Below are 25,199 nucleotides of genomic sequence, written 5' to 3' on the forward strand. Positions count from 1 at the left end.
TTATACATCACACAGGCCTTTCATCCAAAAAAGCTTTCTCAGTTTAGACTTGGTCCCCGTCTCTGAGGAAACAGCACCTTGGTTCTGTTATATCACATCATTGGTTTCCTCCGTGTTGTTCACTTGGCCTCTGGCTAATGCCTTGCTCCGTGTATGGATTTTCTGTCCTGTAATTCGTCAGCCGTCTGCCTGTGATGGGTTGTTCAGATCTAACCCTACAGAGCGCTGCTGATTGTGGTGGTATATCTTCATCTTTCTGTCTGAGTATAGGAGGAAGCTCTGCCAACTATCCGCTGATGTTGGCCTCACGATGGATTTGGAGAATTAGCAACAAGAGCGTGTGTTGCATTTTGCAAGTGTGTGACTTACGGTTTTGATTTGATTCTCATTTGCCTCAACAGCCAGGACAAGTCGTTCAGTCGAAGAGTAATGTGTGTGAATTTGTCGGATATGTGTGTGTTTTCTACAGATGAACAGCAGCAGCATTGTTCTAATTGTTTAATTCAAACCTATTATTGCTGCACTTTTGCTCTTTGGAAAATGCATTTCGGAGGTTTTTGAAGCAGCAATAGACAAAGTGCATGACAGTAGCCCTCCTCTAGGTCAGCTGTTAAACAGATGTTGTGTTTTCCCTTTAAGGTGAGGATGTTGTTGTGGCTGGTTATGTTCCTGCCTTCCATCTTCTCGGCTCAGCGATCAGAGCCCATGTTCTCAGCTATAACAAAGACCGTCCTTCCTCCCGACTATGACAACAACCCCACCCAGCTCAACTACGGCGTGGCCGTCACCGACGTCGACGGGGACGGAGGCCTGGAGATGTTTGTAGCTGGGTGAGCAAGGAGGAGGCGGGTGGTGCAAAGCGGCCTTTCGTTACTTTTTATGCATCCTTAATGCGTACTAAAATCTTTCATATCCCAAGCGCAATGATTTTTTCATGACACACTATTACAGCAATTAATTAAGTGATGAGTGATATCTAACTCTAAATCAGAGGCTGAAATAAAAGGACATGTTCCAAGCTAAAGGTTGAAGACAAAGGCAAAAGACTAAAAGACAAGAGATGGTTGTGTGCCCCGAGGCTCACTCAGCTGATGAAAATTGATGTGATTGGATAGAGCGCCATTGATGGGAACAGTTTGGCAAGCCTGCCTCTATCCAGTGAAGCGGCAATGAATTTCCCAATGCTTAACAGAATATAGATGGGCCAAAATGACCGTGCTTAATAAATGTCATTTAGCTCAGACACCCAATTCAGCAGGTATCCTGGACAGGAAGGCATCACTAAACCTCATCGAGAATGTCATTTCATTAGGATTAGAAGAATCATAGGGTTGAGTGTTTCACTTTATATTGCTCTTACACTTTTTATTGTATAGATGAAGGGGGGGACAAGCCATATGAAGTCACTGCGGTTCCACTTTGGTTTGACAATTCACTCGTGATCAGACTGTTAGAAATAAGAAGAGTGTTTGAAGGGGTCAGCTGTAGCTCATGGGGGTGAGTGGTTGTCCCATAACCACAAGCTACCCGGTTTGATCCCCGCTCTCCCCATAAGTTGCATGTTGAAGTGTCTTTGAGCAAGACACTGAACCCCCAGTTGCTCCCTGGGCACTTCGCTGCAAACACTCCTTAATAACTAAGGATGGGTCAAATGCAGAGAAGAATTTCCCCACGGGGATCAATGAAAGTGTACATTTAATTTATTTCTAAAGATTTAGATTGCTGTCACTCTCATTGTCACTAACATATTATGTCAAACATATCTCCTGGCGGTCTGGCTTCAAGCACATTATTTAAGCCCAAGTGGTTATGTTGCCTAAATCATAACCTTGTGTGAACCTTTTGTATGGAGATAATATGCATCAAGCTGCCCTCTGCGTGACCGTAATGACCCCGGTGTAATGAAAGGAGGACTGAAAGAGAATTAGTTATGCCGATTGTAAACATGTAAACTGATTGTAAAACATGCAGAGTGTTTTTTTATTTTAGTGCAGGGAACTACTTTGCAGACTGTAATGTCAGAGCAACGAAGACACACAGACACACACATACAAACACACACACACACACACACACACACACACACACACACACACACACACACACACACACACACAGACACACATGTACCAATCGATGTGGAAGTTCCTCGGAGTGAGCAAGACAAGCTTGCAACATGTCAAAAAATAAGTATGAGAATTTGGTGAAGATAAATTCTAACACTATTTTTTCTCAGCAACATAAATTAGATATTACAGAGAGGGTTATGATCTGTCAACCCTACATCTAAGCAAAGATAACATTTATAATTTGTATGGTTTACAGTGACTTTGCACAGACGAAATAGTTGTTTGGGACTTTGGTGAAAAAGTTAGTTTGTGGCGTTACTGTCGATTGTTGTTCTTGGAAAGAAAATGGGAATCAGGACAAATATGAATCTGCTGGTCTGACTTAACCCTTGTGTTGCCTTAGGGTCATTTTGACCCGAATCAATATTACACCCTCCCCCCGCCTTAGGATTAATTTGACCCCATTCAATGTTTAATGTCGGTGTTCTTTCGGTAGTCACCAAACAAACATAAAGTGCCTCACACTTAAACTTGGAAAACAATATTAATTCTAATAATTTTCTGGAGGTTTTAATTGCTGGCGTCAAATTGAACCCAAAGGGTAAAATATGTTAGTAAATATAAAGGTAACAGGAGGGTGAAACATTGATTCGGGTCAAAATGACCCTAAGGCAACACAAGGGTTAAAAAAACTGAAAATCGGAAATCTGAATCGGCCAAAAGAATTGCAATAAGTGCATCTTCCATAAAAAAAAAAAAAGTCAAATTAATGCAGCAGAAACAGAGATATAAACTGTTTGATCACATGCATATTTACTTGTCGAAACAATACACTGCTCATAATGCAATTCCACTTCCATTACATGCGGACAGTTTGTTTAGAGATAGTGGATAAAGTGGCGTGTAGTCTCAAGCAGAAGTGACCATCAGGCTACAAAGTCTGGCAATCTCACCTACAAATGAAAAAATAAAGTTTTTAGGCAACATTAATCACTACTTATGATTTGTAGAACTATCCCCCTCCATGATTAAGTCTCTTCTGTAATGTAAATGTAACAGCTGTGCCATTGGGGCCTGTTGACAGCTACAACGGCCCAAACCTGGTGCTGAAATACAACAAGCAGCAGAAAAGGCTTGTCAACATCGCTGTTGACAACCGCAGCTCGCCGTTCTACGCCCTGAGAGACCGCCAAGGCAACGCCATCGGAGTGACAGCGTGCGACATCGATGGAGACGGTCGAGAGGAGATTTATGTCCTCAACACCAATAACGCCTTCTCTGGTACAGTCCATGTTTTCACACACACTGGTACAAATTCACAGAAATAAAGCATATGTGCACACACTCTCACAAAGGTTGTGCGTCTTTTCTTGTATGGTGACAAAGCCAGAGAATCAGTATGCAGATATGAAGCTTATCTTCATCAGATAACAGATTGTGCTGCTATTAATCAATCGGAGAGCTACAGAGTGCACAGTGTCAAAACTTCAACGCCTCACATCTCGTGTTTGCAATCACCACGTTTTTTTTTATTGCATAACAATTTCTTACTCTCCCAACAATCTTTGCCTGTCCTGAATTCTGCGTCTCTCCGCATCAAGGTCAGGCAACGTACTCTGACAAGCTGTTTAAGTTCCGTAATGGACGCTTTGAAGATCTGCTGAACGATGACATTAACGAACACAGAGACGTGGCCAACCGAATGGCTGGGCGCTCAGTGGCCTGTGTGGACAGAAAGGTACGACACACACACACACACGCACGCACACACACGCACGCACACACACACACTCCCCAGAGTGTCTTCTGCCTACATGCATGGGTGCTTCTGTTTGTTTACCAGTGATAACTCATGCCCTGCCTACGCCGCCCTTCTCTGCATGTGCTATGACAGTTCATTTGGGGGAATGGTTTGCCATTTTCTCTCTTCTGTCCATCGCACCAGTGTAATTACAGAAGCCAGGGCTCGTTTGTTTTATAGAACATCGTACGAGGGGAGGAGTGATGACTGCACACTACTGCTTTCTGCCCGTAGCACTTTCTCTCAGTCTCTTTCCCGTTCTCTTCCTCCCTCTTTCCCTCTCTACACTCCCTTTTTTTCTCTCTCTGACTGACACTCTCTGTCTTTGTCTCTTATCTCACACACACGCATACAGTTCTCACTTCCAATCAGGGGACGGGATAAAGAAAGTGATAGTGGGAAGAGGAGAGTAGGGATTACAATAGTTTTTTTTAACCAAAGTCCCATCTCACTGAACACGAATAGGTTTTGCAGCTGCCAGACTGATTAGAAAGATATTTGCTTTTAATGGAATAATGCTTTTAGAGGACGCCAAAACAATGATGTGTGTTCTCCCATGCAGACTGAGGGAGAGAGAATACATTTTCCTATTGCTGAGCACATTTTTATTACAACTGATTTGGAACGACGGCGGGTTGCATCGGCCAAAACCAGAGCATGCTGTGAAATCGGTTAGGTCGCAAGCGTGTTTGGTCTTGCTCATAAATAATCTGTTATCATTCAGAAAGAAGAGGGATAATTGGTCATCTAACTGTTTCATCACTCCCAGTATCCTTGAACTAGACGTCCCATCATTTGTCTTCAACAAAGTGATGAAGGTGACATATCGAGGGGACTCACTTTGAACTGATTGATCAGTTCACTTTGCGATGGCAGGCAGTGGCGAGATTGTGATAATAAGTGGATTTTAAAAGCCAGAATAATTTAAATGAGCTTTTAAAACCCCAAAATTGGATTGCTACATTAGCCGTGGTAGCTCATTCAGCATTTTCAGTGATAGCCGTAACGACTGTGTAAAGGGCACCTGCATGCACTTTGCAGGCATGCATGTCACACTATTCACAATGCCAATTCCAGTGACAGAAATTAGCCTTGGGTGAAGACTTATTGAAAAATCATTGACTTTTAAGTTTGTTAAGTAACTGCCAGTGGCCTTCAGGTCTTTCATTGTATTTAATTCTCATTTTGTCAAGAGCCTGACTGTGTGTGTGTCTGCATGTGGGGCTGGGGGGGGGGGGGGGGTGTGTGTGTGTGTATGTGTGTGTGTGCGCTCCCACCTCAGCAGGCCATAATGTGACGCTTCATGACATTTACATCAACTAGACTCATTTGCTTTTCTTGTCCTGTAAAAATACAGTAAAGTTATGAGTGGAATGGTGTGTAAGTATATGTGTGTGTTTGTACATGTGCATGTGTTTGTATTGATTGAAATATGTTAGGCCCGGTGGGAAAGCTCATTGGAATCCAGTGTGTAGTCTATTAGTGTGGTTCCGTCTGTGAGTTTGTGTCTGCAGGGACTCTGACAGATAATGGAGTGTGAAATTAATCTCCAAAGGGAGGCAGAAGAAGGAGTAGGGAGAGAGGCTGAGAGAGAGGGTATAGGGTAAAGGGAGATACAGGGAAAATAAAAGGGTTGATTGGGAAAAGGTGAAACTGCATACTATTCACACAAATAGCAAAGAAAAAGATCCTGTTTTAGTTTACTCAAAACTACTGTATTGTATTTGACTGTTTGAGAAAAATCAGCTATAGTGAATTGTCCAATCAATGTATATCAAACAACAATTTGGAAACAAATGAGACAAATTTGACGGAAAGAAAATATGTTTTTACAGTTTTAAGTGAAAAAATATCTTCAAGAGCATATTTACGTATCCTGGAACCAACATGCTTATGAGCGCCAGCAAAGGTAGGAAGCTGTCCCAATAATTTCTGGATGATCTTTGAAATTAATGACTGGCACTTGTATATAAACTGTATAAAGAGTGTGCACATGACTGTTTGTCTGGTGGGAGGAGCTAAGGACAGAGAGGGGAGTGCTCAAGGTATTTTTAAATTCTGAATTTCTTCAATCTAAATGTAAACCGTTTCGTTTTCTTGTCCTCCAGGGTACAGGCCGATATGCCATCTACATAGCCAACTATGCGAGTGGCAACGTGGGTCCTCATGCTCTTATTGAAATGGATGAGGCAGCCAGCGATGTTTCAAAGGGCATCATTGCCCTTTCCAACGTGGCAGAGCAGGCCGGAGTCAATAAGTTCACCGGTAGGTATGCTGAAATGACTGTGTGTGTGTGTGTGTGTGCGTGTGTGTGTGAGATGTAGACCTTCATCCAGCATGTGGTCTGATTTACACAGACATCTGTAGAGGATGCTAAGAGCATGTGCTGTACTCATGGAGTCTGAAATATAGGACTCCAGGACAGAGAGGGTGCTGGAGGGATGCCAGGTGAGGAAAAAACGAAAGAAGCAAGTGATTGAAAGAGAAAAAGATGAGTGTAAGTGTGAGAAAAGTAAGAGAGAGAGAGAGAGAGAGAGAGAGAGAGAGAGAGAGAGAGAGAGAGGGCTCTTTTGACCCTGTCAGCTGTTTACTCCAGCCAAAGTCAGGGAAGCGAAGGCGAAGGGCGACACACACATACATCAGACCAGCTCAACGGCCCAGAGATGGCATCCATCACGGCCTGCTGTGGTTACCCAGACTTCTGAAGGTGTGGATACTACTACGTATGTCACTACAGCACGCTGTATTGTATGTGCATTTTATCAGCTCCCGTCACTTTGAAAGTGTTTCTGCAGAGGTTAAATGTTTTTAATGTTGACAGAAAGTGTCTGATGTTGTTTCAGAGATTGGTCAAATAATCACTCCTGAGTCCTGACCCTCCTACTGAGGATTTGAGTCGCCAGTAAAATCCCTGGTTAAAAACATCCGTTCCTGTTGGACATTTTTAGTTGACCTAATGGCTACTCTTGTCTTAAATGTTGAATGTGTTTTAATTGTTTCTTAATCTCTTGTAGTTGTGAGAAGTAAAGACCTGAACTGACATTTAATGGCTTTTGAAACTGAATGGATGACCTTGACATTTATTTTATTATACTTCACAAGTAGCACTGAAATTCATCACCTCATAAACTTAACCCTGTGATGGATACCTGTTTTGCTATCAAAGAGGAGAACAATAAAAGCCAAAATGAATGATTTCACTGCAATTAGTTTCTTTGATAATAGCGCTGCGTCTCTGATACTTTATTGCAAAAACGGGGAGACAACTTTGTATTTGAGAACAACAGAATCAATCTTCATCATCAATGTATCATTTTACATTCAAGATGTCATCTAAGACTTCTAAGTCACCAGAGGGGCCGGGTTAGCCAGCCCAGATTTGCTGTGAATGATGTACTGTGGATGGCTTTGTCATCAAACCGACGTTAATCAGAGGAGAGGGACAGGCAGCAAAGTTGCATATCTAATGGTTACATATCTCTGGAGGGACATCAGTGCTTTATGGCCATAGGGGGCAAGTGATATTTGTCTGTGCTGATGGAGCGGGCCAGTAAATCAGTAGAGTCCTGACACACAGCACTTACTCTGCATACTGGAAGGGCAATTAAAGCCCGTTCAACTCCATAATTATACTCCGCCGGTCTCAGATGAGACACTTTATGGAGATACTTCACTTCATAGAATGTCATTGGAGATGCATAGAACAGTCACAACGATCTTTTCATAAGAAAACTAGAACGGGCACTCGGTAGAGCGCATACCTTCGCATATCACAAGATTGGGCATTGAATTATGAACATTTTGGCATTAGTAGCCAATTGGATAGAAATTGACCGCGCTATGGTAAAAAGAAGATTTTGACCTTTTCATGACCTTGACCTTTGACCCGATCGATCCCAAAATCTAATCAAATGGTCCCCGGATAATAACCAATCATCCCACCGAATTTCATGCGGTTCGGTTTAATACTTTTTGTGTTATGCGAATAATGCGCATACAAATAAATAAATAAATAAATACACGGCGATCAAAACATAACCTTCCGCATTTTCAATGCGAAGGTAATGACTGTTAGCTTTAACACAATAGAGTATGAGCATGTGTGTTGCATCTTTGCATTCTTTTTATTTCTTTGTGCTTGTGCATATGTGTGTGTGTGTGTGTGTGTGTGTGTGTGTGTGTGTGTGTGTGTAGCCTATCAGAGTCAGTGTCTGTGTCAGCAGAGACCTGCCATGCTTGGAGGAAATGGCCTGGAAAGACAGTAATGATCTCTCGCCGTTCACTTTTGTTGTCGCGCTGATCTCTCTCCCTCTGTTGTTTCACCGATCCTGCCTCAATTTACAAAAACTGTGTGTTCACACTCTGTTCAACTGTCTCATTGTCTCCGTTGGTGCAGGGGGGCGGGGTGTCGTGGTGGGGCCCATTGTCAGTCAAACCCTGTCCGATGTCTTTTGCGACAACGAGTACGGTCCCAACTTCCTGTTTAGGAACAACGGAGATGGAACCTTTACTGATGTGGCGCAGCAGGCTGGTAAGAGGAACATGGACAGTTTAACAGATCATAGCCTTGAATCAGTTAATCACTGACAAATCCTGCAAAAACAGGCCACGAGGTATGCTTCATTGTTTGATTGAGTGTCGTACCATTCACCTGTAGGCGTGGAGGACCCAATGCAGCATGGCAGAGGGGTTGCTCTGGCAGACTTCAACCGTGACGGCAAGACAGACATCGTCTATGGAAACTGGAATGGACCTCATCGCCTGTATATGCAGCTCAATAACCGCAAACAGAAGTTCAAGGTGGGTCCAGTCAATCCTGGGTACTACTCATGCACAAAAATGTGAACCGAAATCTGAATCAATATCTGCTGCCGGCAAGACATAAATTAAAAAGAATAAGGGCACACTATTTCAATTGATCGGGCGAAAAAGTGACGGCAATATAGTGTATGAAGAGTGAGCAAGAGGGGCTTGAGAGAGGAGTTAGAACTGTAATAACTATCACACCTCCACACACCAGGCCAGTAGCTGAGTAGATGAGTCGGATTGTTGTTTTTGGAAAGTTACACAATTCAAAGTAACCAGACAAACAAACAAGCATGTTGTTTGAAGCATATCATCAAGCTTATCATCGGTTAACCCAAAGGATCAAATGACCAAATGTGTTGTTTCCAATGAAAATTATTTACAGGTCTGTCTGTGGATAATCCAGAGTACCCAGCACTCATTCAGAGTCGATAGTCTTTGTATGGAGTGATTTCCCCCTCAGGGTATCAGGTAGAAGCATTTTAGAGTGAGGTTGTGGTTCTCTCTCTCTTCTTCTCCGTCCAGAATCAATGTCTAATGAACAAGCAGCGCATAGACAGCAAGTCTCATCTATTAACTCCGTGAATCACGAGAGTTATCAATGCTAACAGATTGCTTGTGAATTAGCACAAGTCGGTGCTGGCTCACTTTGGAATTGAGTGGGAATTAAAGACGGACGGACGGACGGTGATTTACTCAATCAACTGGACTATATACAACTCCTGTGAAACAGCAAGCAGTGTATGTGTGTTCGTGCAGTGCGGTTAATAGCGTTGAACACAGAGACGGGCTCTGTGCGTGTAAATCTTTGAAGGTTTTCGTGCCCGAAGATTTATCTATCAGCAGCTGCGACTGCATCTTTTCCCAAAGAGATAAACGTCACACGAGACATCTTTATAGGGGTCAAATAAGGGGTTAATGTGTGATGCTTAGCCCAGAGACAATTCTATCAGTATGGCACACACGCACACACACATAGACAATGCAGTTTCCAGACAATGCAGACTAATTGAATTATCTAGCTGTTTTTTTTTTTTTAAACCAATATTGTAAAACCACAAATCCCAAACACATTTAAGACCCCTTCCCCCTCCCCCCCACACAAGCTGACACTCCTCCCAGCCGTGTTGACCTTAGGCATTTATAATGAAGCTACTGTATCACTCCAGTAAACCGCTAATTAAATTGGGCTGAAACAGCAGCTTGCCTGGGCTGTAGAAAGTGCAGATTAGGCCTGTTTTTGTTTTAATTAAAATCTATTGCTGAGGTTTTCCATGCAGTAGGTTTAACACACATGAAAAAATCCCACCCACAGATTTATCGTAAGTATTTAAAGATATTATTCCAAATAACCAAATAATAATTGAATTCAATATTATACAAGGTATGCTTTCAAATAAACACAATTATGCTATAATTTATTCATTTCTTTAAAAAACAAAACATTGTAGGAAAAAAATCTTATTTCTTTCTCAAACCATGTCCACTCTTATCCTTTGAATGTCATTTTTCTGTGCTCCGTATTTGGTAAGAATCCCTTTATCATTCTTCATGGCACATCTCTTTATCCACCTTGTAATATAGTAAATGTAGAACTGTGCCTCCCTCGTGGCCCTCATCTGGCCATCCCCTCTCCTTCACCTGAGAAGCAGAAGGTCACTGTGAGCCCTCCCTAGCCCCGGCTTTATGAGCCTTATAATTAAAACAGGGAGTAAATACTGGAGGGAGTGAAGGGCTGCTCTATAACTCTTCCCCGACTTATCACCGTGTCACTGGAGCGGAGAGATATCCGTTACTTTCTTGTGCAAAAACTCTTCTACTTTGTTCTGATCTTTAGGCTTTAGATGATGCTCATCATCCAGAGTAATTTACAGTGAGTGAGTGAGCAGGTGACGGATCAACGTCGAAACTCAAGGACTGGTTATGATTTACATGTTGTGGAGATTGAACTTGTGACCTTCATGTCATGGGACAGTATCTCTAGCCACCATTGCTTTGCTCACGCTACGGGTGACATAGCAACAAGTCATTTTTAATGGAAGCCTCAAGCTGACAGCCAACACGAGACCGGCGGGACGCGCTTCAAAAACAAAGTTGGGCTGGTCACGACTTTTCTTTAGCGCTCCAATGATGCCGTGAAGCGTCAATCAATCACATGATTTAGTTTCACCCCGTTCCGAAATGCCTTCAGCCTGTTCCCAGTGCAACGAAACTACAGCAACGAGCGCTTGAGCTCCATTTCAACGGCAACTATGCAGCTGGCCACACGGGCCGATGTAGTTGCTTTTGTTGTTCCTGCTCTCAGCTAGCGTCATCTTTATGACACGTAGAGGGTGCAAACTGAAATGACAACAGGTTTCTACTTTCCACACGGACATGTGCTGACGTGGAACCATAACAGGACACTTTTGGATCTTTTATACTCCACGTAGGTTTCTCCTCGCGGCAAACTCTTTAGTTGTCCTTGCCCATCCACATCCACGAAGTTAGAAAATGGTGGATGCGCAAAGACAGCTAATAATAGACCAACAGGAACCCTCGCAAATGGCCGTGTCTGACGGCGTGACGTCACGTTGGCCGCGTGGAAACGGCAAGCAGACATCACACTTTACCCTCTGTCTGTGAACCTCATCCTCTTGTTTGGCTTCAGTAAATGCATGTGTGTGTGTGTGTGTGTGAGTGTGTTTCACTGATGTACCATGTCTTTTCTTTCTTTCTCAGGACATTGCATCCCAGAAGTTTTCTATGCCGTCCCCGGTTCGCACCGTCATAGTTGCTGACTTTGACAATGACAACGAGATGGAGGTCTTCTTCAATAACATCGCCTACAGGGGCCCCTCCGCCAACAGGCTCTTCAGGTCCTCACACGGAAACAACACAAGACACATACATATAGACATACACATGTTCCACAAGTATGATACTATGGTTTAATAGCTATTTAATAATAGATCATGAGCTTAATGGACTACTCTTGTGTCTTGATTTATTATTCTAAAACGTGACAAGACTTTAAAATTCCCAGCCAAGGATACTTATCTAGTCTGGCATCCCGCCTCCTCCACACATGAATGACTCTTTCATTAAGACAGTTTTAGGTTACTTTTTGGATCACGGTTTCGCTTCCTCTCTAGATAATATTAATTAACTCTGTCTTTAAAATGCAACAGTGTGTATAAGATACACATTGTTAGGTCTTAATAGTAGAATAAACCCATCCTGTCTGAATACAAAACTGATCTGGCATATTTTTCTTGGGATGTAGAAGTCATGATGGAAGTTGCCATAAGCTGGTGGGTCAATTCATACTGATTATCAATAATCATTGTAAGCCCCAGAGGTTTACTGGATCTTAATATTCCTTCCGGCCAAGTCACTGGAAGAGGATTTGTCTTTCTGGACACGATGATGTCCATCAGGGGTCACTGCTCCCAGCCTGTGGCTCTAGAGTGTGAAGATGAATCAGCTAATATAACTCTGCTCTTTGGCACTGAAAAGTGCAAACTCTTGTGCCAAAGCTAATTAATTTCTACTATGACTAATCAATATTTAGCGGGTTGAGGGATTTAACAGACACAGGATCAGCACATTACTCCGCTGTGTAATTAAATTAGAACTTGAGAAAACTTGGATATAGAAATGCTTTGTCACTAAAGCATAAGGTACTAAACGCAAGTTACGTATGTAACTATGGTTCTATGAATCCTGGATGACCGCCAGAGTTCTAGTGCTAAGAACTTTTTACCAAATGCTTTTCATGAAAATTAAAATAACAATCCAATAAAACCACAAACAATAATATTGAAAGATTAATAAGTAATAAATAAATACAACAAAATGAATATGTACTTTAGAGTATGTATCAACACATAATAACACTCATAATCATAAAAGAAGAGGTGTATTAAATAAAAAGGGGACTAACTAAATTATGTATTTCTCTGGCGTTCATTAGCTCATTATTTGTCAAACATTGTTAAAGCATAACTGCAAATAGAAAAAGGGAGCTTAATTATGTATAGTATCTGTTGATCTGACCTTTTGTCTGTCATGTCAGTTGACATTTGAGTCTTCAATAAAGTAGAGAATGAAGTATTGAGATACTTTGCTTGAATAAAAAGAATAAGTAATACCACACTTTTTGTTTTGTTTTTGTTTTGTTGATTGTTTTATGTATATGTAGGTATGTGTATTTATGTGTGTGTATATATGTTTATATGGGTGTGTGAATTTGTATGCATGTGTATATGTTTATATGTATATATATATATAGGTATATGTATATGGTTCTCTAAAATAAGTATTTTCATGAAAACATAGGTTAGGGCACTTATAAACTTGATAGCTTCAGCCTTGACCCTTTCGGTCAGCCACTTTCTTCTTTTGTTGAAATTTTGATTTTTGTATATTATTGATGATCGAAATAAACTAAACTAAACTAAACTAAACACTGCAAAAATATCATATTATGTGTTATGTCTCTATTAATATTTGAATAAACATTTCGAGGCAAATACAAGTATTATACAAGTATTGTCAGCAAAATGTAGGGCCCTATATGTATTATATAAATTAAATTAATAGAGCACTTTCAATGATGTATAAACATGCAAGCAACAATTTAATTCCGCAACTCGTTGAGGGGAACTCATTTGGCTTATACTTTACGTATTCTTAGGTAGTTTACTTCATAACAGTAGATTATATTTTATATACTGATCACTTGTTTTGTTTTTCCAAACTCAATAGAGTAACTCTAATTGTCAAATAAATGTAGGCGGCCTATTTAAAAATGTAACAGAACTTGATTAAATGAACGTAGGTACTTTCCAACACTACTTATACGGATGCAGTGGCATTAGTATTAATGTTTTACAGTGTTTTGATGAGTAATTGCTGTGCTATTGATTTGATAGGGTGAGCAGGAGAGAGCACGGAGACCCCCAAATAGAAGAGTTGAATGTTGGAGATGCAGCAGAGCCTGAAGGACGGGGAACCGGTGAGTGGCAGAACGGACAGCCGTCTGACAAGCAGTGAAGAACAGCCTCATGCCTGCTGTCACAACGTCTCACCGTTAGATGGCACCAGAGCGCCACCGGGGCCTCCTCGCGTGCTTCATAAAAAGACGTGTTCCACATAATTAGTTCTATGACTGTTGAACAATGATGCTCCCCTGCATGAGGATATCAAATGTTATGTAGGCCGTTTCCTGAAGTGTTCAGCTGCATCGTTACAGGAGCTGTAGTCACAGATTTTGACGGCGATGGCCGTCTGGAACTGCTGATTTCTCATGGTGAAAGTGCAGCACAGCCGCTCTCTGTCTACAAAGTCAACCAGGTCAGTGTTTGTGGGACGTTTAAAAAGCCTCAAAATCAGCATGACTCTCAGCGTCGTGTAATCTTCACCATAATCCTCCCTTTGCTCATTCCGTCTGCGTTTTAGGGGACAACAAACGCCTGGCTCCGAGTGATTCCCAGGACCAAGTTTGGTGCTTTCGCCAGAGGAGCTAAAGTGGTGTTGTACACTAAAAAGAGCGGCCCACACACTCGGATCATCGACGGTGGCTCGGGGTACCTGTGTGAGATGGAGCCCGTTGCCCACTTTGGCCTTGGTACGTTTTTATTTTAACCATAAAAAGACACAAAACTATGGCCAATTAATGACATCTTCAGATTGCACATCTTACTAAAGCCCAATGTTATTCACTTTACAATTATATAAATGTAGGAAAAGAAACATTCAATTTGAGCTGTTTAAACCAGAAAATGTTTGCCATATTTGCACAACAGACATCATGTTGTTGATTGGGTCTCTGTTGATTGATCAATTGATCAATTAACTTACCATTTCAGCAATGCTCTTCGTTTTAGCTCGGTATGGATAGATAGAAAAGGGAAATGGACAGAATGAACAGAGAGTACCTTGTGGAAAGCATTGTTTTAATACTTCCACTCTGACTGGAGACCCACGGGAAACGATACGTTATCTGTGGGAGCAAACTCGGAGGACAAACGGGAGGACGCTTTCTGAGCCCCTGAGAATGACTAAAGGACACGTGCATGTTCCTCTGTGTGTGTGTATTGCGTCTGTTCTGTTTGTCGGACCAGGTAAGGATGTTGCCACCAATGTCGAAGTGTACTGGCCAGACGGTCGTTCAGCTGCGCGACCACTGGAGCCTTCAGACATCAACACGGTGCTGGAGATCCACTATCCAAGAGATGAGGAAGAAGTCACTCCTACTGTGGAAATAGAGGTACAGCGTGATTCATGCTACATAATCCTCATAATCTCAAAGGTCGTTTTGTAGGTTTAGCCATGATGTGCAGATGAGGAGAGAATCACTTCTTTGGTGCTCATTTAAGCATTGCACTGAGATGAGGGCGCTCAAAGGAACTCATAGAGTCTCAATGTCTTTGAGGACAGGAAGCACAATTTGAACTGAAGTGCATTATCTGCTTTATTTACTCATCTTGTAACTAAAACAAAAATAAACAGAAGTAAATGTTTAGTTCCCTGATTATTTAAGTTGGTGTGCTGATAAAGTATGTTGCATATTTCACAATTAAATTGTGTTATGTACATTTTTTTAATATTCTCGCATAGAAAGACTGAAAACATTGCACAGAAAGTGAAGATTTGCTTGGTTCATAGGGATCAGTGTGTCTCTCCCACTCAAAAAAATATGGCATCACAATAACTTAAATATGCTTCAGTTGGGTGACAAGTAAGTAAAGAAAAGAACAACATAAAATGTAAGGTGTGAAGGCCATGTCATAGTGTATGATTCACAGAGCGCTCCCCTCACCACAGAAATATTTACTTTTAGAATGAAGTTGATCCCTCAGAAGAACTTTGTTGGTCAGAAGAATTTTTCTAAGTGGATCCAAACAACGACCCCTAATCTGAACGAAAGCATCTGCATTAGTTATGTTTAAGTTTTTCCCTTTATTTGCCAGCCATTTTATGGATTTCTTTTATTGAAAAACATTGTTTCTAATTAGACTGACTGTGTCTTACAGTGTGGTCATGGCTTTGCACTGAATGAGAATGGCCGTTGCACAGGTAAGACACAAAGATGTTTCTGTTGATCACTTCCTGGTGTCCTCATTTTAAATCAAGACAAAAAGCATCTTTCCCTCCCTCCCTCCCTCCCTCCCTCAGATAAAGATGAGTGTACCGAGTTTCCCACTGTTTGCCCCTCTGACCGGCCTGTCTGCACCAACACGTATGGCAGCTATAAGTGCCGCGCCAAGAGGAGATGCAACCAGGGCTTTGAGCCCAACGACGATGGGTCAGCCTGTGTGGGTGAGTGGTCCTGGCAGAGTCGGGGTAGATTTAGCTGGATTACAAAGATCAGGAGAACAAAGCAAGCACTGCCAGAGAATGAGAAGCCTTAAGCTGCCTTAATTACTCTGGTTTTGAGTAAAGGCTTAGAGGTGCTAGCATTCCTCCGACTGTCCCCCCCCCTCTGCACCCCGCTGTCTTGCATGACTAACTCCCCCATGTGAGCTCTCTTTCAGCCATAAAGACGCAGATGTAGGCTTACTTTTCCCTGCCCTCTGTTTTGCCTCTTTCTCCGCAGCCCAGGTGGCTTACTTTGGGGGGACGCGGTCCTCCGGGGAACGCAAGTGTTCAGGCCTTTCTTTCTGGATGCTCCCCGTCTCTGTGCTCCCACTCGTCTCTAACCACCTCCTGACTGGACTACTGTAGCCGTCACTCTCGCCTCCCCTTCTCTCCAATGCTAAACGGGGATGTACAGAAACTCTCGGAGCAAACTTTTCTCTTTACTCTTTCTTCTCCTTTGTGGATCTCTGCTATTGCTTTTCATCAGTTGTTTACAGCCTGGACCCCCTCCTCACCGCTGCTATGTGTCACCTTTTGGCTCCCGGCCCCCTCTGGACTATAAAGAAACACACAAGGAGCATGCTCGCTGGGAGCTACGATGTTCAGAACTATCTGTGTCGCAGTTGCAGAGCCCTCATGTCATCACCTGGCACTTATCTTAGTTGGACCTGAACGGAGGCCAAGTCAATAAGTGGAGCTGGAGTGTATAAACCTCTGCACGTACAGTAGAGCAGACAGATCTACTGGCTCACAGACCACATCCATTAGAGACACGCTGAGGCCTCATCTGTATCTCAACAATGCCACTATGTTAATCCTTACAATGCCCCTCTCTTTCTTATGATGGGCTTTCTGGGATGTGGAGGAACACCACGTCTCTGAGCTTTAGGCTCTGTGTGCGTGTGAGTGTACTGTGCCCAAAGAGGCAGTCGGTAGAGGAACATATGCCAGACCTTCTGTCTCCGATGGTAGGAAACGCTTTGTTACCTATTAATAATAATACAGCACACTGAAGAATATAAACACACGTGTATGTGTGTGTGTGAGCACAAGAATAGGCAGGTCCACATTGTATTTATTTGAAGTATACCTGGAATGGTGCCCTTGAAAAATAATTTATTTTGCATTTTTTTTTAAAATAATTTGCCACAAACATCTCAACTGTCCATTTTAAATGAGCCTCAGCTTACAATATATACAGAAAATATAAATCCCAAATATATTAATGCTTATTAATGGAAAATGAGCAAGAAAATGTGGATTTTAATGAACCACGATTTTTTTCCTGAAATAAATTGTTTTTTCCAACATAATACTAGATTTTAAAGGATAAGGTTTGTTATTTTCCCTATTATGTTATTACCAGTCTCCTTAATTTCTTATACATGAGCAAATATTACTCAATTGGGAAACACTTTGCTGTGCTATTTATGGCAGCAGGATGTTGTACAGAAATTAACTACAATAACCAAATTCATTGTAATGAATGCACGTGTCACTCAACAGTGTGGCTCACTGATGTGTTTTTAAGGTCTGAAGAACAGAGAAATAAACTCTTTTAGTAAGGTCAATTCATTGCATTTTTAAGGTAAAAATATCACCAGATTCCTCCTATGAATTGTAGATATTGAGTCAACATCTACTAAAAATATTGAATGTTAATGATAAATTGACGACCCTTTCCTCTCCTCACCGCACTGCAGAAACTACACGACACAATCATCCTATCCAGAGTTAGCAACCCCCGTCACAGCAGAGGGTAGATTCATCGAGTGTTGGCCAAGCACTAACTGTGTGTGATGATTTATTGATTTCTCCCTCGCTGAGGCAAGTGTTATATATTTTGGAAATATATTGACAAAAACCTCACACATTCCATTCATGAAGCAGCACCAGACTGACATCAGTCCCCGAGGCTGCTAATGAGCTGGACCTAAACCACAGAGGCCACCTGTAAATATCAAACATTTCAGTTGAGGTTTATAGACTGAACTTATTTCTCTCTGAGATGTTTTTTTAACGAAAACCGAGAGGCAACTGAGCATTAAAAAAAACTAATAACCAAACAATGATGGACGTGTCACAGCAAATAAATGACTCACCACAGATGTCTGATGGGTACGATGTTGTCATGCTCTCTGTGTAAGCCAAAGAGTCTGTGAAGGAGAGAGAGACCAACATCACGTCCAATATTTCTCATTTGAATGTTTGCGCATTCAAATGAAAAATAATTGTCAAAGTGGTTGACCTGGGGTAGCTGTAAAGATTTTATTTCAAAGAGAGGGTAAATTTTTTGTAGTCTGAATCACACTCTTGGGTCCGACTTGAACTTATTATATGTAAGCTCTGAGTTTGCATGAACAGTAAGATCCACAAGTGTTTTATTGCACGCTTTAAAATACATACAAATCTGTGTTTTCATCTTATTGCTTACATTCTCTCCACAAACAAAATAACAATGTGGTTATCTATTGTCAAATACATGGTTTTGTGAATCCAGTTTGTATCTTTTTCTATACATGTGTTGAAATGGGTTGAGTCATTTCAATTTGAAGTTCGTCCAGCAGAAAAAGGATAACACTGAAGATTGCTGGTTGTATTTGACAACTCTTAATGTTCATGCCATATGCAAACACACACACTGTTTACAGCATTTACTGTGTGGCCATTCAAACGTGGGGTCTCTGAAGTCGCAGGCCATTATAAAATTCAAGATATGAAGCTTTCTGTGTCCAGTGAATTTATTCAGTTTATTCAAAATATGAAGCAACGCTGAAATAAATAAATGAAAAAACAATATTAAGTGATGGATTATTTTACGAAACCACTTTAGACATGCCTATAAAGAGTTACATGTTTTGGGGATAGAGTGGTTTTATGTGAATACAAAAAGGCAGAAAAACACGTTTATTATAAACTACAAAACAGAGAAAGGTAACTTTTTCACTCTGAAATTCTTAAACTGTACCTGAACAGTGTCACTGGATAATGCTAATGCTCAACGACCTACAGGATGGATGCTCTGTGTGTGTGTGTGTATGTGTGTGCGTCATGGTCACTGCCTCAGCTATGTTTTCTCCTATACGCTCCAGCTGTGTTTCTTTCTGCTGAAATGAACTGCAAAGAACCTGGAACACAATGTTTAGTGTGTATCAGGGGGTTTGGACTAGTGTGTGTGTGTGTGTATGTTCGCGGTCTGTTTGTAAATGAGCATGTGCTCCATATGGAAGAATAACCCAAATTCTTCAGACAACTAATCACAAAACATCCCACAAGCAGCAACTGCACAATGTACACACGTCACAAAGCGTTAAAAAAAAGACATAAGATCAGATAAATTGATGAATATGTTAAGAAAATGTTTGTCCTGTACAGAAATGAGCAGAAAAAAAGGAACAGAAGGAGACGAGAAGAAAAATCGGTATAAATCTGTTTGTATATAGTGGCCATCTCGTTTAACTGCAGCCAATGAGTCTGCACAAATGCTTTCTCCTTAGTTTTGTGAAAACGAGCTTGTCCCTGATGCAAACTAGCGAGCAGGGGAGTGAGTGGTGCAGTGTGCAAACTCTCCTGTGCCTTCAGGCCAGAGCAGGCATAGTTCTGGTGATGCGTTGGGCTTTGTTGTAGCTTGTGGTCAAATTAACACTTCATCATCCGTGAGCACATCTCAAGTAATTTGATTTCAATTTCTATTTGACTGATTTAATTGTGCCCGAGAACTGAAACAAATGAATGAAATTACAGATTAAGCTCCTTCACTTGAGCATGAAAGGCATCTCACAGAGCAGTTGGCTGGTAAGTAGGTTCTAGGTTGTTGTAATTGCTGCTAATTTCAAGACTTTTTTGCACCATGTCAAAGATAATTTAATGAATGCATTATTAAATGCATTGCCATTAATTCCCTTAATTTACCTACGGGGTTAAAGGCTGGAACAAATCTCAGTATGGAATGAGCAGGATGCATACAGATTTATATAACTTATTTTTGTTGCAAGCTATCATGTATTTCCTACAGTTTGGGCGTTTATCTAAACCAAAAGTAAGTCGTCCAAAATGTTAGTAACACTAACTAATTGCAAAAAAAGCTGTGAGCAAGCACAAATGTGGCAAACACCGCAGGTCACAGTCAAGCCAGGAAGTAATTGTTTTAAACCTGACTCCTCATCTTTATGTCCCTTTAGAGATGTTACAGTGTTTCCAGATCTCACCAATGAACTGAATGACTAATGTCATTATTACTTTTTTTTACTCCGAAATAAGAAGTCTCTAATCCACTTGATTGACAGACATATGAAGATGCAAACGTGGGTCAGTCAGGATAGGAGACAGCACCATTGATTTGCCTTCAGCAACAGATCTAAGACGAAGGGCACACAATGACCTCTGTTTCACCATTAATAAGGTGATCAGAAGTGACATTTGAACTTGAACCACACATTCCCAGCCCTGGGAGCTTAACATTGTGTTTTAATATAGCACATTTCTGGGCTGCACTGAGTAGGTCCAGTGGCAAACACAAGGGCTGTCAGTCACACAGCGGTTGAATAAAATGAGAGAATATTAATGCCAAAGCCAATAGGCAGGGCAGCGGAAAAGCAGGGGAAAAATTTGCTTTAAAGGAGTCTCCAAACCTAAATGAAGTGTGGTCAAAACATGGGAGACAAATCATGCAGTTTCCACCATGTGTTAACAACTAATTTTTTTGTAAATTGAAAATCAGATACAACATATATATATATATGTGTGTGTGTGTGTGTGTGTGTGTATGGGGGGGGGGGGGGGTACAGACTGTCTGAAATGCAGCAGCATTGGATTTCTCTTTTTGTTGCACAGCAGTGGTTCAATGCACAATCGTAACTCAACATGATCTTTAATTTAGGCAGATAAATGTTTGGTGGGCCTGAGTGAACGCCGTCACAGCCGATGCCTCATGAGACTCTGCGGTAAAGAACAAATCATTCTATGTGACTAAATTGCTGTTTGTTAGCATCTGTTGAGGGCAGTGAACTAAATGCATATTTTAATGTGATTCCAGTCACAGGTGAGTGTCAAGAGCAGAATATGAGCGTAAACATCCTCCTCTGAGGCCATGGCCTGACCTTTCTCTGATGCCCACTGCTTCTCCTTTGGACCTTAATGCATCACATGAAAGCACACAATTGCAAATTTCCCTATAATGACTGCTCAACGTTTGCCAGGCACCGCTGCCAGTCAAAATATTTCTGGAACACAGAGGCAGCAGTGGGATACTGATTTTCTGTCATTTACAGGAATAAACATTTGAATCAATCAATAACAGAAAGTGACTTTGTTTCCCTACTGGGCGTTCCTGACTTAGATTGAAAAGAAATTGTGGAAAAGGTAAAGCAGGACACTTTTTTTCCTGTTCAGAGAACAAGGAATGAAAGAGCAGGCAGGCAGTAGAGGAAGTAGAACGGACAGAGAAAGTGGAGTGCAGCCATGAAACAAGGAATTTTTAAAATTGGAAACTCAAAACAATTGCAGCAACAACCTGCAGCAAAAGGTGGGAACAAAATATGTTAAGCAACAAAAGAGGTCTGTGTAGAGGAAGAGAGTAGCTTGTTAGCGTGAGAGTGACCTTTCCCCACAGGTGTTGAGATGTTTCTTCACTTCTATGCTGAGAAAATATCAGTTCACTCTCTCTCTCTTTTTCTGCCAGACCGTTATCGCTAATTTTTGGCCTTATGAGCAGGCTATGATGGATCGACAATGGACCTCTTATACACACATACTCACACATACACACATGTACAAGGAGCATTTTGGATGGTTGCCGCTGCATAAAAAAGTTCAATAAAACAAGTCGGTTTAACCTCAACCTACATTAAATATTTTGTTGGCCACGTGCTGCTAGTGACATTAACATATCATCACCTCATAAACTTGATAGGGTGGTAGTGTTATTTGCAATTACACATTGAGCAACTATGGAACAACATTACTATTTACTCTGAGTTGTGTTACTGTCCATCGGAGCTGCACTACAAAGAAAGGTCAACATAGCTTTTACCTGCAACTCCAACTCTAGAGTTGCATTTAGAGCTGACACTGTCCCACAATGAAGGACAGATGGAAACTACTGCAGTTTATTGTCTAAATGAAAAATGATCTGTGATACAGACCAAAATAATAATTAATTGTCGAATCGGTGTGCTATACTATAGCTGCAATACCAGTGGTGTAAAATGGACTTCAGCAAATCAGTAATGAGCATAAACACATAATCCAAAGGGGAAGGATGCAGTTGTCTTGCCTTCATCATTCATTTTGTATATTGATGAAATGCGATGAAACATTTAAGGTGTTAATATTGCCTGCATCACCAACTGCATACGTATTTCTTGAGGAACATTTGTGGCTCTTAAGGGGCTACGTTCACCGGCTAGTGTGTGTCTGCCGTTTGAGTACAAACAATCATACTCCTTGTCTCAGTCATAACTCGGACTCAGTCATACTTTTAGATTAAATGTGACGCGTTCTGAGAATATTTACCTCTTAGTTTAAATATGTGCTCAGAAATCTCAGAAAAGAACAACCCTTTTATTTTTACGACTCCAGGACCCGCCTAAAAGAATCATCGTGTTTTAAGGTTTTCTTCAGCATCAAACAAACAGAAACTGTGTCTTGTCATGACTAATTTGGCATACTTTATATGGTGCTGGGCCCATCTTGGTAGCTTGTAATAATACAACCTCATTAATCATTAGGTGATTTATCTTTGGTATTCAATATCTAGATCTGTAAGGTAACTAATGTTGTCGAATAAATGTACATGTTGTGGATTAGAAGCAGATGTTAGCAACACATGTACACACTCAACTAAAGTACAATAACCAACTAAATCGAGGACCAAGAGTTTACCTTCCCGTGCTGAAGACCTGAGCCGCCTTCAGGTGATACCACTTGGTCTCATGTGGACATCCAGAGAAGTGAGAGAGAGAGAGAGAGAGAGAGAGAGAGAGAGCCTCAGATGAACAGAGCAGAGACACAGCACAGAGCGACTTTCTAAACACAAAGAGATGAACATTGGTAAAAACCAACAATCATAACAATTCTCTTTCCAACAACTTCATCACACTTTATTCATTTCTTTGTGGCAGGTGAAACTCGTCTCCACAGGCTGTGTATAATAATCATCTTTGAGAAAAACAGAAACATACAGTCACCGTTTCAATAATATGTAAACTATCCGATGTAAACATATTAACAGCATCAAGATAAGATATCAATTCCTTTCTTAGCAGCATAACCGAGGGACTTTGTTCATCTGGGATTTCGCTTGATCTCATCTGGCACTCGCTTTGTTTGCACACACATTCATGCAGCATTTAACAGAAATGCACTTTTTGTCTCCCCAAAACCGACTGAAAGCAACTCAAAGACGCTGGTACCAAGACTCCACCCGCCATCTTTTACATATTTTGGAAGACATCATATTTCACGATGGATGATCTCTCACTTGTAACAGCATAACATACAAACAGTACTGATGACTCCACTGCCTGAACGGACTTGATGCAATCTCAAATGCAGTACAAGATAAATATCGTAAATGTGGGAATTTACATACAGAAAAGGACGATGCATCATCCGTTGGACCATGAGTTTGATATCTCCGCCTCTCCTCTAAACTGTTGGCACAGAGGTTATCTTAATACTCAGCATAATAGAAGCTCAAGGAACCAAAGTGTCATCTCCTCTAAATCTGAATGCATATCTTATTTCCGAGAGTACATTGAATATCTTAATCTTCACTCCCCTTGGTTGTCTGCATTAATCACAGAAGTCTTTCCTGAAAGAACAAGCTACATAACGCCGGAAAAACATGGCACACAGTGCTTTTCCAGTCAGTTTTTTGTTGTTGTTTGTCTACAGTAAATACTCTACTCACACATCCATAGAGAGCCGTTGAACGAGTTAGTTGTTGCTGTAAACATCCCTTTTGTAATTGCACCTGCTCTTTTAATGTATACATGGAGAGCCGTTACATTGGCGAACAATTTGAACGCATCCCTTAATAAGACCTTTCTTCTTTGAATTTGGCACATGTCAGATGTTCCCTCTGAGCATCATCATCACCATGACCATCATCCCTCCGTTAACCTCAAAATTATAACTGACATTGTTATTATTACTAACAATGTCATAAGCTACATTATCACCATTATTTAGGACAAAACTAAACATTATCTTCATTTCACAGGAGATGTAACAACTCACAGCTGTACAGACGATATGCTTCAGCTACAGTCACATGATGCCCAAATTGGAGAGATTATCAAAACTGTAAAAATTTATTTAGGGCAACAGTGACGATTTGAAATAAAATAGCATGACATTTACATCCTATTTTTTTACACTTCATAAACTCAACATGGGTCATCATTGACACGCATGTACAGTGCACTTCTTCACCTGTACACACACGTTGTTTATTTTTCTTTATACATTGTCCAATGAGCTCCTTTATTAGCTAATTGGCTAATTGTTGAGTCAGTTTGTAATACAGTATGTCAGTCCATCAGCTCCAGGTTGGGTTTCCATTTCCACTGGGATGAAACATGAAGGCATCAAAAAGAACAGGAGGCTGAACACAAGCACAACTGAACTCAAGTGCTGTGGTCTTTGTCAGTTCCTCTCAATCATCCAGGAAATACAAAGTAAAGAGTTTAAATTAAACTCTGGCTAGTTGCAAGACAGGGGCTCTGCAAAGCTAACTGTGGCCAAAGTAGAGGCAAAGGGCAACACTCTGAGTTGATTTAGAGATCATGTTGTGACGCTAGTTGAAAGAAGAAAATAAACTGAAACTGGAAAAATAAAGTAGACAGAAACTGTGAGAACAGAAATTAAATATGCGCACACCAAAACAACAATTTTTTGCCTTTTCAGTTATTGTCTTTGGTTAGACATGTGTGTGTGTTTTGCAACATAACGACCATCTTTTGTGTCCTAAGCCGCCGCAAACACAGAAGCCAGACAGGATGCACTACAGCGAGAGACAACACGTATGCTCCTCAGGCTACACTCTCTCAATATATGGTACTAAAAAGGAACCTGCAGGGCAGTGCGATAGTGTGGATAAGTAGTTTTAGATGAAAATATGGTTTTACGAAAGAGCTAGAAAGGATTTTTTTTTCTTTACATTCAGCATTTTTAGT

General features: G+C 41.1%; 1 protein-coding gene across 1 annotated transcript; it reads left to right on the forward strand.

The window, feature by feature from the left end:
- The first annotated feature begins 645 nt into the window (after positions 1-645).
- On the forward strand, positions 646-16,707 carry crtac1b (cartilage acidic protein 1b). The gene is made up of 14 exons (XM_056435748.1): positions 646-830; positions 3,154-3,350; positions 3,671-3,807; positions 5,979-6,135; positions 8,267-8,401; positions 8,528-8,670; positions 11,398-11,534; positions 13,593-13,675; positions 13,913-14,013; positions 14,119-14,287; positions 14,784-14,929; positions 15,696-15,738; positions 15,838-15,981; positions 16,259-16,707. Exons 1-14 carry the CDS (start codon positions 646-648, stop codon positions 16,384-16,386), a joined length of 1,905 nt encoding a protein of 634 aa, XP_056291723.1. The 3' UTR covers positions 16,387-16,707.
- Positions 16,708-25,199: the final 8,492 nt, after the last annotated feature.

This window comes from Pseudoliparis swirei, chromosome 17 (genome assembly GCF_029220125.1).
Source record: "Pseudoliparis swirei isolate HS2019 ecotype Mariana Trench chromosome 17, NWPU_hadal_v1, whole genome shotgun sequence".
Classification (NCBI taxonomy): domain Eukaryota; kingdom Metazoa; phylum Chordata; class Actinopteri; order Perciformes; family Liparidae; genus Pseudoliparis; species Pseudoliparis swirei.

Coding starts and splice junctions, on each gene's coding strand:
- crtac1b (XM_056435748.1), top strand. CDS start 646: ATGTTGTTGTGGCTGGTTATGTTCCTGCCTTCCATCTTCTCGGCTCAG. Junction 8,402..8,527: donor TGATGTGGCGCAGCAGGCTG/GTAAGAGGAACA, acceptor ATTCACCTGTAG/GCGTGGAGGACCCAATGCAG. Junction 14,014..14,118: donor CTGTCTACAAAGTCAACCAG/GTCAGTGTTTGT, acceptor TCTGCGTTTTAG/GGGACAACAAACGCCTGGCT.